The sequence below is a fragment of the Alternaria hordeiaustralica genome, assembly GCF_023758085.1.
Source record: "Alternaria hordeiaustralica strain BMP 2776 chromosome Unknown scaffold_18, whole genome shotgun sequence".
NCBI lineage: Eukaryota > Fungi > Ascomycota > Dothideomycetes > Pleosporales > Pleosporaceae > Alternaria > Alternaria hordeiaustralica.
The window spans coordinates 366,153-379,681 of NW_026056790.1; the positions used below are offsets into that span (position 1 = coordinate 366,153).

At 53.1% G+C, this 13,529-nt stretch overlaps 6 protein-coding genes across 6 annotated transcripts; 3 read left to right on the forward strand and 3 right to left on the reverse strand.

Moving 5' to 3' along the window:
• Positions 1-31: 31 nt before the first annotated feature.
• J4E84_007853 (uncharacterized protein) lies at positions 32-1,978 on the reverse strand (the record flags this gene model as incomplete). The annotated part of the gene is made up of 2 exons (XM_049390431.1): positions 32-1,813; positions 1,868-1,978. The coding sequence occupies 2 exons, from the start codon at positions 1,976-1,978 to the stop codon at positions 32-34; spliced, it is 1,893 nt and encodes a 630-aa protein (XP_049241891.1).
• Positions 1,979-2,837: 859 nt separating this feature from the next.
• Positions 2,838-5,330, forward strand: J4E84_007854 (uncharacterized protein; the record flags this gene model as incomplete). Its single annotated transcript, XM_049390432.1, has 2 exons — positions 2,838-2,991; positions 3,046-5,330. The coding sequence occupies 2 exons, from the start codon at positions 2,838-2,840 to the stop codon at positions 5,328-5,330; spliced, it is 2,439 nt and encodes an 812-aa protein (XP_049241892.1).
• A 790-nt stretch (positions 5,331-6,120) lies between these two features.
• Positions 6,121-7,255, forward strand: ALC1 (Allantoicase; the record flags this gene model as incomplete). Its single annotated transcript, XM_049390433.1, has 2 exons — positions 6,121-6,229; positions 6,282-7,255. The coding sequence occupies 2 exons, from the start codon at positions 6,121-6,123 to the stop codon at positions 7,253-7,255; spliced, it is 1,083 nt and encodes a 360-aa protein (XP_049241893.1).
• Positions 7,256-7,761: 506 nt separating this feature from the next.
• J4E84_007856 (uncharacterized protein) lies at positions 7,762-8,948 on the forward strand (the record flags this gene model as incomplete). Its single annotated transcript, XM_049390434.1, has 4 exons — positions 7,762-7,794; positions 7,851-7,932; positions 7,983-8,873; positions 8,929-8,948. The coding sequence occupies 4 exons, from the start codon at positions 7,762-7,764 to the stop codon at positions 8,946-8,948; spliced, it is 1,026 nt and encodes a 341-aa protein (XP_049241894.1).
• A 97-nt stretch (positions 8,949-9,045) lies between these two features.
• Positions 9,046-10,258, reverse strand: J4E84_007857 (uncharacterized protein; the record flags this gene model as incomplete). Its single annotated transcript, XM_049390435.1, has 2 exons — positions 9,046-9,263; positions 9,322-10,258. 2 exons carry the CDS (start codon positions 10,256-10,258, stop codon positions 9,046-9,048), a joined length of 1,155 nt encoding a protein of 384 aa, XP_049241895.1.
• An 876-nt stretch (positions 10,259-11,134) lies between these two features.
• J4E84_007858 (uncharacterized protein) lies at positions 11,135-13,130 on the reverse strand (the record flags this gene model as incomplete). The annotated part of the gene is made up of 2 exons (XM_049390436.1): positions 11,135-11,146; positions 11,199-13,130. The coding sequence occupies 2 exons, from the start codon at positions 13,128-13,130 to the stop codon at positions 11,135-11,137; spliced, it is 1,944 nt and encodes a 647-aa protein (XP_049241896.1).
• Positions 13,131-13,529: the final 399 nt, after the last annotated feature.

Here is a 13,529-nt window from a genome sequence, read left to right on the forward strand (position 1 = left end):
TGCGAGCATTGAGAGTAGTCCTCAAAGAGACTTACCATATTTGGCGGAAGAAAGAAGACATCAGCCGAAGAATGGGGTCAAATGGTGCTTTCTTGGCGGGATCAAATTTAGCCATAGCGAAGTAGCCAGTGCTCCTTGCTGTGCTCTGTACGCTCTGCACGAGACGAGATTTACCCAATCCGGTGGCACCGGCGATGGCTATCACCTCACATCGCGCCTTGCGCCTTAGTTTTCGCGTGCTGGCTAGAGTTCTTAGGCCATCGTTGGATTGGTGGCTGCGAGAATAGATTCCGGTGCTCTCAATGCTATTGTTGGAACGGCCGCGGCTCGCGGATTGCAGTTGGGGCCGACTGTCCACACTTCCCTCAGCCGTTGATGATTCTGATTGTGCCACACTATCCTGGGAGCCCTGTTGCATCGACCGAGCGCTTTCCATGAATACAGGGCCATCTGCCGAAACGCTGTTGAGCCTGCTGTCGGAGCCTCTGGAGCTAGTGCTTTCGGAAATGATGTCGTCAAACTGCAGGTCTCGTCGTTGATCTGAAAAGGAGGAACCTGAGCTCAGGCTCTGCAACGCCTTGACGTTAGTCCGACGCTGCCTCGCTACGCGCTCTATCACGTCTACTATAGTCTTGCGTTCTTTCTCACGCCCGATTAGTTTGAGGGGCAAGTTGAAGAAGCAACTGATGTCCTTGGTGCCTACATGGAAGGCCTTCAATCCTTCTACATCTCCATCGTAAAGAAGCTCGCGGATACGAAAGAGATCGAATTTCAAGCCTGAAGTAGAGTGGTATCTCTCCTCAATATTGCGCTGCGTCATACGTTGGATGATCTCGGACAAAGCCTCTGGGATATCTAGTCGTCTGGAAGAAATTGGAGGAATTCGCTTGCTGATGACGTTCTGCATGACATCGAGAGCCGTAGCGCCTTCGAATGGCGTCTGACCGCAGAGCATCGTGTAGAAGAGAATACCAAGACTATAGATGTCGGTTCTTGTGTCGGGTTCAGCGGGCATTCTACCAGTCTGTTCAGGGGATATGAAGGCCAACTTCAATTCGATGCCAGTCTCTTTTGACAGGGTACTCCAACCCGCGCTTGTCAGTCCGTTCTCGAAAGATCGTGCGCCGGATCCAAAATTGATCATCTTGACTGTCCCGTTCTCAGCGAAATGGAAGGCATCGCCCCGAATCTCGCCATGGACGATTTCGTGACCGTGATGCAATATTTCCAGACACTCGACTGATCCGACGGCAAAGTCGAGGAAGGTGAGGAGAGGTATCCCCTTGTTGGGCAATGAAGTATCTGATTGACCGCTCTGTCCATGACTGCCAACCTTCCAGAAATTGGGGCCGAAGTTGACCAAGTCGTTGAGGTAGTTGGGCCCTGGGGCTTCGAATATACTGGCGACAAGAGGCTCCTCACCGGCTTTGGTGGATAGCCTCACAAACTCTATGGGGCGAACAAAGTGCTTGCACTCTGGATCCGACTCCTTGACGACGAGTTTGGCGAGCTGGAACTCGCGTTCGAGGCGCAGAGTCTGCTGCGAGACACGGCATACGACGGTCCGGCCTTCTCTCGCCACACCTTTGGCGGTGGTGTTGGTGCGATGTGTTTGTACGGTGGAGGCGCTCGCATCTGAGCCCGAACTGCGGTGAGTGCGTGTTATGGTTGGGCGGCTTCGGGTCAGGGAGTCGGGCGAATGCGACAGCTTGAGAGAGGTGGGGGAGGTTACGGCGCTCCTTCCTCTTGACACAGGGCGATCCTGCCGGGGCGCTTGCTTCTCGTAACCGAAGAAATGCCAGTTATCATACGACTACTCGACGTTAGCATGGTGCAGCGACAACCTGGGCTATGCGACGCCTCTTACTGAGTGGAAGGGCTCAATGTCCGTGTCCCAGCCATAGTTCTGCAGCTCCTGCAGACGCGCAAAGATGTGCGAGAAGTGCTGCGTGCGCCCGCCTCCTTCCGATCGAGTCATTGTGTCTTTCCGATGTTCGCAACCGCCAGGGATCTAAGACATGCTCTGGGTGGGATGTAGAGAATCAATGTGTAGGGTAAAGTCGCCAGGCGCTCGATCTATCCATCACAGCATCAGCGGGGCGCGACTGCCATGTCAAGAGCGCGGTCGTCGGGAGTGCTGGGAGCGACGGGAGGGGCGTAGAGGAGAGTCCGGTAGGCTGTTGATGCCAGTGTTCTAGAGGGAGCAGACGCGCATGTGGAGTGCTTACTGATGGCATTCCAGCCACAGCAGACGGACTGCGAAGATGCGCGCTCAGACTTCGCGCTTGTTCTTAGACGTCATAATCGACATGGGCTCGCTGTAGCGGAAGTTTGCGCCCAACGCACCGCACGCAAAAGTAACGTTTCCCTGCCCAGCCCAACGCGCTCTGAAACCAAAACCAAGCATGCATCCGCCGCGAATATCAACGTGGACCATGTGTGGCTGGCAGGCAGGCGAGCACCCCCCGCGCAAGTTGGGACGGCTGTATTTGGCATAGCGGAAGATCGGCCTGGCGCGTTAGCCCTCGGGCTGGAGCCGTTGGTAGCGACATCATCGTGGTTCAGGGCCAGTAGTGCCGTCTGCATCATCTGCATACCGACGCTGCATTATTACCACCTCCGCCGGGCGGGTCAGCAATACGCCCAGTCGCAATTTCCCACTGCGACCGACTTTCGCCCCCATAGCACCCTCTGCCTGCCCGCCACTGCTAGACTGAAGCTGCCCCACCACAGGCGACCGGGCATCCCTCGACATTTGACACATGCATCTTCCGCAGAGGTAGCCGCTGTCATAGCAAACACCATCCTTCCACATCCACCCTATTCAATGTCACACAATGGACTCGCCCGACCACGAGCATGCCTATTCAGGCGACCTTGGGGAACCTATGAGGCCACGACAACTCCCCTCGGACCTGCCCACTTCCCTCAATGACAGGCGACCTGTCACCATCATGAACGAGGAAACCGAGATCTACGACGCCTGGCAGGGTAAGTGTCGGATAGGGAAGGCGCGATGAACCATGAGGAACTGACGTCGCATAGGGCAGTCGCAATTTCTCACCACCCCCATGCCCGCCCGCCCGCTCAGTTTCAATCTCTCGCTCGACGACCCAACGTTTGGCGACGAGGACATGCAGCAGCTCGAGGACAGCGATAGTCGCCTAGTGCAGATGCTGGCCCACCAGGCGCGCCTCAAGAACGACAATGCAGGCGACGAGGCCAAGGTTGTCGCCGACGACAAGTTGTCACACGAGGAAAAGAAAGAGGCTTTACAGGGACTTTTCACACTGGCCGCATCGAATGGCGAGCTGGAAAGGGTAAAGCGGCTGCTGGATGGGAAAACGCGGGAATACATCAACATCAACGGCGTCGACGCCGAAGGCACGCCGCCACTCGTCTACGCAAGCTGTTTTGGACACGAGGACGTGGCAGCTACACTTCTCGAGCAGGGCGCAACTGTTGATATGCAGGACAAGAATCGCTGGACGCCGCTTATGTGGGCCATGACAAATCGGCACAAGGCCATCGTCAAACTTCTGCTCGACCACGGCGCATCGACTGATGTCAAGTCTTCTGGAGGAAGGACCGCCTTCGATTTCGTCGAGCCCAACACCGAGCTGTCCGACTATCTACACGAGAGCGGATACGCGATTGGCAACGTCGGTGTTGGCGACGACTTCTACAGCTCTGGATTCTCCCAGGACCGCTTTGAGCAAGAAATGCAGGAGAACGACTTGAAACGGCGCATGATGATGGAGAGTGCTTTCAATCTCGAGGTTGATATCGGCAACCTTGGCTTGGACGAACAGCCCGAGTCACCTGAAGAGCCAGAAGAAGAAGCGCAGGAGTTCATCTGGGACAGATGTCTCAACGACCAGATGTTTGTCTTCCAAGAAAGTGAGCTGGAACGTATACTGGACATTATCATCACAAACATGACGCCGCAGCGCTCTCCCTCACAAAAGCCAGTTCCCGCAAACATACTCTTCCTGAGTGCCCGCTACGCACACTATCATGCGAACCCGGAACTTCTCGAGACCCTGCTGGTATCTGCCATGAACAAGATAAACGACGTTGTAGAAAAGCACCAGTGGGATATGACTGTGCTGGCCTTCTGGATGTCTAATGCGACACTGCTTTTACATTACCTCAAGAAAGACGGCGGGCTCACGAGTGCGACTACTGAGTTTCAACTGCAGATGGCAGAACTTATCAATGAGATTTTCATCTTGATCATCCGTGACGCTGAGCGAAGGATGGACAAGAACTTGGACCAGGCAATGCTCGACCATGAGCCCATGCCTGGCTTCGAAGACGTACAGTTCCAACACGAATGGAAAATATTTCGATCCAAACCCAAGGCGAAGCCATTAGAACCCCTCGAGAAACGCTTCCGACCGCCATCTCCAAAGCGCAGAGCACAGCCATCACCGCGAAACATCACTTCTCTCCTATCATCCACCCTGTTCGTCCTTGATCTGTACGATGTGCACTCTGTCATTGCTGCGCAGGTGCTATCGCAGCTCATTTACTGGCTTTCCGCCGAAGTCTTTAACCGCATAATGTCGAACCGGAAGTATCTTGCACGGACAAAAGCTATGCAAATACGCATGAACGTCTCGACGCTCGAAGACTGGGCTCGTTCCAACAACCGGCAACCCGAACATTACGAGAACGGCTCCATGACTTCTACCGGCGAGAACACCGCGGACGCTGCTAAACGGCATCTCGAGCCTCTGGTGCAACTTCTGCAATGGCTTCAATGCTTCTCTTCACTCGGAGAAGACCTAGAGTCGCTCGTGGGTACTCTACAACAGCTAACACGTCTGTCGCCCCAACAGCTACTACACACCGCGAAATATTACCGCCCCGAAGTGGGCGAGAAAGGCCTTCCGAAAAGCGCTTCCAAGTACATTTTACATCTTCAAAAAGCTGCCGCTGATCGTAAAGCCGCACGCACAAAGTCGCCAAATCCGCCGCCAGCATCGGAATCCGTACCAACCACGCCTGTCAGACCTACTTCCGATAAACCTGTCGAACCATCCCCTGCGCCTTCGCGCATGTCGGAAGAAGACGAGAAGGACGAGCCACCGGACGAGCTGCTCTTAGACCCGTCGTACATGCTGCCATTTTCACTTCCAACGTCAACGGACATGCTCATCACCTACGGTGCTGGATTCGGAGGTGTCAACAAAGAACGAGAACGGAAATACATTCCCACCGTACCCCCCGAGTTTATGGCCAAGTTGGACTTGAATGGAGGCAACAACAAAAATGGAAGCTCCTACTATTCTGAGACGCAGTGGAACGATCCGAGCTATGGGTGAAGATGAAGATCGGCAGTATTGAGAGCCCTGCTAATTGAGACTTTGATAGTCGCATCCACACTGCTTGGTTGAGACGAAGACCGGATTCTTTCAAGTTCCGTTCTACAACATCTCGTTGCTGCTGACCGTCGCGTTCTTTGTTGCATTGCCGCATATGACTTGGATACACACGTTACACCTGGTCCGACAAACGGTCCAAAGAGGAATACTCTATCAATTACCCTACGGCACGCAAACCAGATCTGAGGATGCAGGCATACTGTTTCGGCTGCAACCGCAAGAACGATGCTGATTCCGTTGGGGGATGAAGGGTGCAACAGCACCCAAGTTGGATATTACCATAGTATCAGGGTATGCATAGATCTGTTTACCATTACTTCAATCTTTTGTGTCAACTACGGACACATCAATTTTTCCCTATCGTGCGTCCCGCCGGGCAAACAGCGCGCTTACTGTAGCATCGGCCCATCTCACAGCGAGAGGAGTCAAATACTTTACAAACAATACATGGAATGACTGTCGATAATGAGAGTCTTATGTAAGGTAGCTATCTAGTTATCGGTATCACTCCGTGATCGGCCCGTCAATATCCATCGAGTCGGCGGAGGCATCGGCGGATTCCGATAGCAGCAGCAGCTGTTGGCACGCAGGGTCTAGCTACCCCACCACTCCACCACCCCGCCATAACTTCTTGGTAGTCAGCCAAATCCCAAAACAAACTTCCTACTTTTCTCTCTCTTCAGCATACTGCATTTATCTTCTTATTCTTCTTGCATATCATACTCTCAAAATGGAGATTCGCACCATTTCACCAGAAGATGTCAAAAGCGTAGCCACAAACACTGCGCAATCGATACCAATTGATGAGATCGATAGTACTTTCAAGTCCCAATACACTGGTGAGAAGCTCATAACCCTCGCATTGCGAAAGAAGATCTAACAAGCATTAAGATCTCATATCTGCACCACTTGGCTCCAAAGTCCTCTCTTTCAGTGATGAATACTTCGCTGCAGCCGAGAATCTCATAACGCCGACTCCAGCAGTCCGTAAACCTGGTGTCTTCGTACATACGGGAGCTTGGTATGACGGTTGGGAAACCCGACGTCACAACACCGAACCTGCCGACTGGGTGGTACTGAGACTGGGTACCGCCAGCGGAAAAGTAGCAGGTGTAGAAATCGACACGGCACACTTCAACGGAAACCATGCACCAGAAATTGCCGTCGAGGGTGCTTTTATCACGGACGAGAAAGAGGAAGAAGAGGTGAAGAAGCCAAGCTACCAGGGTTGGGAGACAATTCTGTCAAAGCAGGAGTGTGGACCTAGCCAACGGCACGGATGGAAGCTGGCAAACATTACGGAAAAAGCGTACACCCACGTCCGGCTCCTCATGTACCCCGACGGTGGCATTGCGCGTTTCCGCCTCTACGGTGTCGCCGTGCCCGTGTTCCCCCAATCCGCAGATGCCATCTTCGAGCTCTCAGCAACAGTCATGGGAGGTGTCGCAACATCATGCTCTGACCAACATTTCGGCACAAAAGACAATCTCCTCCTCCCCGGTCGCGGAAAAGACATGGGCGACGGCTGGGAAACGAAGCGCACGCGTGGCGAACACGTCGACTGGACGATTGTCAGACTAGGCGCAAAGGGCGAGATCGACCACGTTGTTGTCGACACTGCGCACTTTAGGGGTAACTTCCCGCAAAAGGTGCAGGTCTTTGCTGGAAGCTTTGAGAAGGATCCGGCTCATGATGATAAGGAGTGGGTTGAGGTTTTGGAGCCGCAAAAGACGGGTCCGGATAAGGAGCATGAGTATAAGGCTGAGCTGAAGGAGGTGGCTGGCAGGGGCTACACGCATGCGAAGTTGGTGATTATCCCGGATGGAGGTGTGAAGCGGTTCCGAGTTTTCGGAAAGAGGGTGTAAGGGTCCAGATTGTAGGACTGTGGCTAGATGAATCAAGATCAAACAAACTCATTGAAGCTATTCGAGTGCGTTTTCTGTATAGTTGACGCATCAAAGCCGGCATTGCTTTGAACTGCGGACGTCTAGGTACCGCGGTCCTTCTCGGCCTTGAGTACTTAACAATGTGTTTACCAATGCAACTTTCTTACGACTGTCGCATGATACTGACGCCACTGCGTGCCATTGAAGGTTCGATGATGACCGATGGCCGAGGTTACTTAAGTAGGTTTGACATGTCTTGGCGCCTTGGTAAGGCGTACACGTAGGTCAGGCGCATCTCCAACCGCAACCACATCAACTTCCAAGACCACCGTCGCTTCCATTTCTCGATATTTACGAATTGATTGCCCAGTATGGAAAATGAGTACGCTTTCAATATGGAGAAGGTGTCGCCGATATGGATAATCACGGCACTTTGTGTAGTGCCTTTCGGCATGTATCAACTTCTCAATCTTCTTAGCCCGTTGATGCAGCGGTTGACGGCTATGAAGATCTCAGCGGTATGTTGGATGATTATGAGATGACAGAGATCGTGTGCTGATGAAAGTACTGGTAGATATACATCTACCCCATCAAGTCGCTGCGAGCCGTCAAGGTCACCGAAGCCGTTGCCACCGCTCATGGTTTCAAGCACGACCGTACGCTTCGCACATCCTCTTTACACTGGCACAATGTTAACATCACCCAGGCTCCTTCATGCTCCTCCAAAAAACCGAAGAAGGCTACAAAAACATGGCCGTAGCCAAATACCCAGAAATGACGCAATTCCTCCAAGAAATGACCAGCGACACCATCACTGTAAAACACATCGCGTACGGCGACTCATCAAAAGCAACATCAATCCAGATACCTCTAGAACCGGATACAGAAAAGCTATCTCCCATCAACATCGACATGCACTCCAGCCCCACGTCCGCCTTCCTAATGCCCCAAAAGTACAGCGACTGGTTCACATCCTGTTTCGGCTACCCAGTCATCTTCGTCTACTTAGGAGCCAATCGACGCACCGTCCAATTCCAAGACATGCAACCCGCTGCACCCTCGCCACTAACCCGTTTTCTCTCCAAATACGTCCCGTTCACTGCTTCCTACGTCGAGAAAGCAATGGGTCTGCACAAGCCCTCAGCAGCCGAATCCTGGAAGATCACTTTCGCAGACTGCGCCCCGTATCTCTTCTGTTCGCAAACAAGTCTCGATGATGTTTCCTCCCGACTACCAGAAGGTATGAGCATGGATATCGAAAAGTTCCGTCCTAATATCGTAGTCGAGGGCGCGTATGAACCGTACGAAGAAGATTACTGGGGTAAAGTCACAGTAAACGGCGGCACGGAGATCTTGCTTCCGCATAACTGTGTGAGGTGCAAGAGTATTAATATTGACTACAAGACGGGGAAACCGGGGGAGGGGCCAAGTGGAGAGGTGCTGAAAAGGTTGCAGAAGGATCGCAGGATTGATGTTGGGGCGAAGTGGAGTCCGGTGTTTGGAAGGTATGGGTTTTGGGGGAAGGGCAGGGAGGAGGTGTGGAGGGTGGGGGATCGGGTTAATGTTGCCAAGGTTAATGATGGGCCGACTGTTTGGAGTAAGTTTATGGGTGTGAGATTCGATATAAGGATTTGGAAACTGACTGTGCACAGGTTGGCCTGGTGTGGGATAGAATTGGGAAAGTCCGCTTGTAGCGGGTGTACTAACCAAACATTACGTTAACGATACGTTGGCCTTACTGATGATAAAGTCCTAATCGCATATCCTTCCTACGATTTCGTGTGGTTCCGCCCACCTGTAACTCCGCCCCATGCAATTTTCCTAGCCTCTCGCTTCTTCTTCTCATCCCTTTCAACCTTATTCCACTTACGCTCTTTCTCATCCATGGTCGCCGCCGAAAGATCAAGCTCGTCACCACTATACAGCCAAGGATGGAAATACTCATGAGTAGTCCAGTCATAAAAGTCGGGAATATACTGGTAGACTGCTGGACACTGTTAGAACAAAACGTTGACCACGAAATCTTGATCGGGAGGAGAACTTACACAATATACCCATCTCTTTCATAAACTCCCGCGACGCCATTTTAGCGGCATTTCCAGGGTAGCAGTGATACAAGCTCACTTTTGCCAGGTTGGGAAACAGCGTTGTCTTTGCCCTGGCTACGTGCTTCACCCACCTTTCTGCCTCTCTACCGAGACAGTCGGTCAAGATAAGCCGTTCGAGTTTTGACGGCACGACTTCTTTGTAGTACGCATATACCACGTTATCACTCGGCAGCACGAGCGTGCGCAACGCGGGAAAGTACTTCGGGATACCATACACAGAGCCTCGATAGTCAGATCTGCCGGAAGGCGACGTGCGGAAGTCGTTGGGCAATTCGAGTACGGTGAGTTTGTGGCTGAAGAGAGGGAGGAGAGGCCCTAGATCAGGCGTGTGGGCTGGAAAGAGGCTGCTATGGTAGAGCAGGGGTTGGAGAAAAGGGAAGTTGTACAGTACCGAGCCCCCGAGATACAGTTCCTGTAGATTGGGTAGCATAGTCATGACGAGGCTGAGGAGGATGCTGGGCCCGTCGTATTCGTTTCCGGCGTGCAGGGAGTCGGTGAAATGCTGTTTCGTCAGAGGATCGATGGCTAATGTGCTGATGTGGCTTATGGCTTTGGCTAGTAACGAAGGCTCGAGTGCTGGGATAGTGTTCGGTCCTATGCACATCCCACGGATTTTCGTTTCGATAGTCAGGCTGCGGATCTTGTGTCGCAGGTCTGGGTACTGGAAGAGTGAAGCGAGGAAGTGGTCGACCTTACTTGAGTACAGTATTGGTGCGCAAAAGAGAACCTCTCGGGCAAGTGGCGCCAGTTGCTTGCACGTCGAGAGCGCATTCAGTAAGTCGGCTTGGGGATTGGGGTGCTTGACACTTTTGGGAAGGTAGTGCAAAATCTGGAGAAGGACCTCGTCTGGGAGGTCGGAGAGTTGGCTTGCCATGCTGGAGGAGAATGTTGACTGAAAACGCGTACCGAACAAGAGTTCTTAGTCGTTATGGATGGTAGAAGAGCAAAGGAACGACACTGTTTCTCTCGATGCAATGTGAGTGATCGAAATCGTTTGTACACAAATGCTACAACGCTGTAAAGTAGCAAATGTTGGGAACCATGGTTGAGATGCATTGAAACCAAGGTTTACAATCGACATGTGCCAATGAACAAAGGCTATTGCATAGTAAACAGGTTCTATAAACTAATGAGGGCTATAGCCAAGAGCATTTTTAAGAAAAATTAACCTTCGTAAGCATATATGCTACCGGGTGTAGCTAGGATTTGTAGCATACGTCCCATCAAATTCCGATAAATACATAATTCCAAGAGTAATGTATACCTCCACCTCGAGGACCTCTTTCATATGATGCCACATTGATGGTAGCTACCTCTAGTAATGCTATCAAAGGCATTGAGAAGCTATCAGCTTTCACTCAAGCATCAAGCTTTCGACACAGAAAACCACAAGGTATAATAACACCTTTTATTACGTTCTCTTCCCACCATCAACTACATGTGATATGATGATATAGATTTGACAATAGTAATAACGCAAACAAATTGCCTGTTCCCAGCCTTTGACAAACGCCATGCTCTTGCGCGCATGTCCTTCTAATGTGATGACGAATATCCCAACCCAGAGAACGAAGAGGCCATGAACAGCCAACCTCGACTGAAAGTGCGTACTAATGTTTGTTCTGCCTGTATGATTTGTAAAGAACACCTTTTGTTCGAACGCCGTGGCAATGTGGTAGCGATAAGGATGGAGACGCGGCTGTGAAACGGAAGTCGTAACTGTATGTACAGATGTTCAGAGAAGGCATGTTCACCATGTTTCCTGCGTGTTCGTTAGTATGTGTAAGGTAGGCACGATTGGAAACTGTACTTACGGCAATGTATTGTCCGTCCTCCTTCTTTCGGGCCCAGAACTCCTTCGCTTGCGCTTCGCTCAGGCGGCCCTTTTGCATCGCGACATCGATCAGAGACTCTTCGACACCTTCGCCCATGCCCTTACTAGAGCCACAGACAAAGATACGGCCGTCGAGAGCATTGATGACGAACCAGACGATATCAGCCTGTACTCGCACCTCGTCTTGGACGTATTTGACCTCGTTGGAGCCCCCCACCTTGACCTTCCGGCTCTGGACGACCTTTTTGATTTCACGCTCATGGTCGCCTAGTTCGCCCGAGTAGAGCTCATCGAGCATGGAGTCTCGGACACCCTGGATGAGCCAGATCTTGTTGGCGCAGTTGGCGTTCTTGAGGCGGTTCAGGATGAAACCACGGAAAGGAGCCATGCCAACTCCCGCTCCGATGAGCACCATGGGGCCTTCACCACCAAATTGCTTTGACAGAGGGTTCGCCATGAGTCCGCGGAACATGGGGATGCGCAGATCGAGGATGCTGCGGGGATCGACACCTTCATTCTCGGCTGTGATGAAAGCGTGTGCCATGCGCTCCATGAAGCCACTGCCCACACCAGTACGTGTAGCACCCTCAGCATGCCAATCGGGTGTCTCGTGAATTGTGACGGCCATCTCGATGAGACGGCGAGTACCGGGTAGGCCAGGGCGCGCCGACGAGATGTGGGGATCGTTCGAGAGGGAGTAGAATCGAGGCATCAGCTGGGTGAGGACAGAGAGGAGGTGCGGTAGCGGCGGCTTCGACGAAGGGAATGCGCTAAGCATCTGTGAGACTGTGAAGTGAGAAGTAGTACGGAGGTCGCAGAAGGCTGCTTGTCCTTGGGCTGAGCAGAGGTATGTCAGGATCTTCTTCTCGTTGGGGGCTTCGGCATACTCGGCGAGCACGCGCAGGAGGTTCTTGGTGGGCGGGTGCGACTGGATGTCGGCACACCAGGTCAGCAGTTCGCGTCTGGTTGTGACAAGCTCGCGCGCTTGGTCTTCGCCCCAGATGGTCGGCCATCTTCCCGTCTGGGTCTTGAGTGTGACTGGCTTGTCGCGGACAAACTTGGGGATACAGAGGAGATCGAACAGCTCATCGACCATTTCCTGCGAGTTGGGAGGGCAGATGCCAACGGCACCACCAACCTTGAAGTCGACGCCTCCCTCGTCGGGGTAGTCGGTAACGTCGATGTCGAAGTGGATGGTTCTCTTCTCAGCGCCCGGCTTGGTCAACTCGCGTGCGTGGTAGAGCGGCGCCGAGTAGACCTCGTAGGGCGGGTGTGGCTGAACGTACTTGGGCGGCGTCTTGTGCACCTGCGAGACGTACTTGGTGTCCTTGGACGGCAGAGGCTCGAAGGACATGTTGGCGGGAGGGAGCGGAATCGTGTCCGTGAGCTCGCTGTCGAGAGCGAGTGGGCCCAGTTGCAGATTGAGGCTCCGGAAGGCATGGTTGTCGGGCACGACGACGGGTATGAAGTTGGGCGACGATGCGTCTGGGGCCAGTGTCTTAAGCAGACAGCATCCTCCACCGCAGCACTGGCTGATGAGCTTGGTGGCTGTCTCACCCTCGCCCAGTATCCGTCTGATGTCGTTTGGGTTGTCCGAAATGAGCGTGGTAGATGCGCGGCGAGGACGCGTCTGCCCAGAGAAATTGACAGCCGAGGTAGGCAATTCCTGTAGTTTATCGACTACTTCCTCAACACCCTGATCGGGCTCCGTCATGGGCGTCATGGGCGCCTCAGACTCATCGCTGCTTGTAGTCCATAGTGTGGATTCGCCCGACGACTTTGGTGAGGTCTGCTCCGGCTGCGACTGCTGTGCCGGCGAGGGCCGGAGCGAGAGCTGTGGGATATCCTTTGGCTCGGCAGGAATTGGGTCGTCAGGGTGGGAGGTCGCCGTGGTAGGGATGGGGCTGGGCATGGTGGCTGTCGAGGTTGCCATGTGCCTGCGTGGAGTGAGGTGAAGGAGCGATGGGCGTGCTGCCGGGGACGCGACAAAGGGGACTGCTAGCGCGGACCATGATTAGCAAGAGCTGACTTGGTATGGCCATAGGGAATTCAATGCAACAGCAAGGCGCGGTGCAGGTGTGCATGGCGCGCTTGCTTGTTGAACCGCGGACGACGGAGATGTGCGACCGCAGAGCATGTGGGGGACGGTGGTGGTTATCTGATGCTTTGATGCAACCGAATTTCTTATCAGATCGTGGCATCACTCACCTCGACTGGCTGGCAAACGAACACGACCGAGTGGCAGCCGCGTGCGAATTCCCGAGATCGGTGACACGATGGACAGTGACTGTGAAATAATTCGTATTGGGCG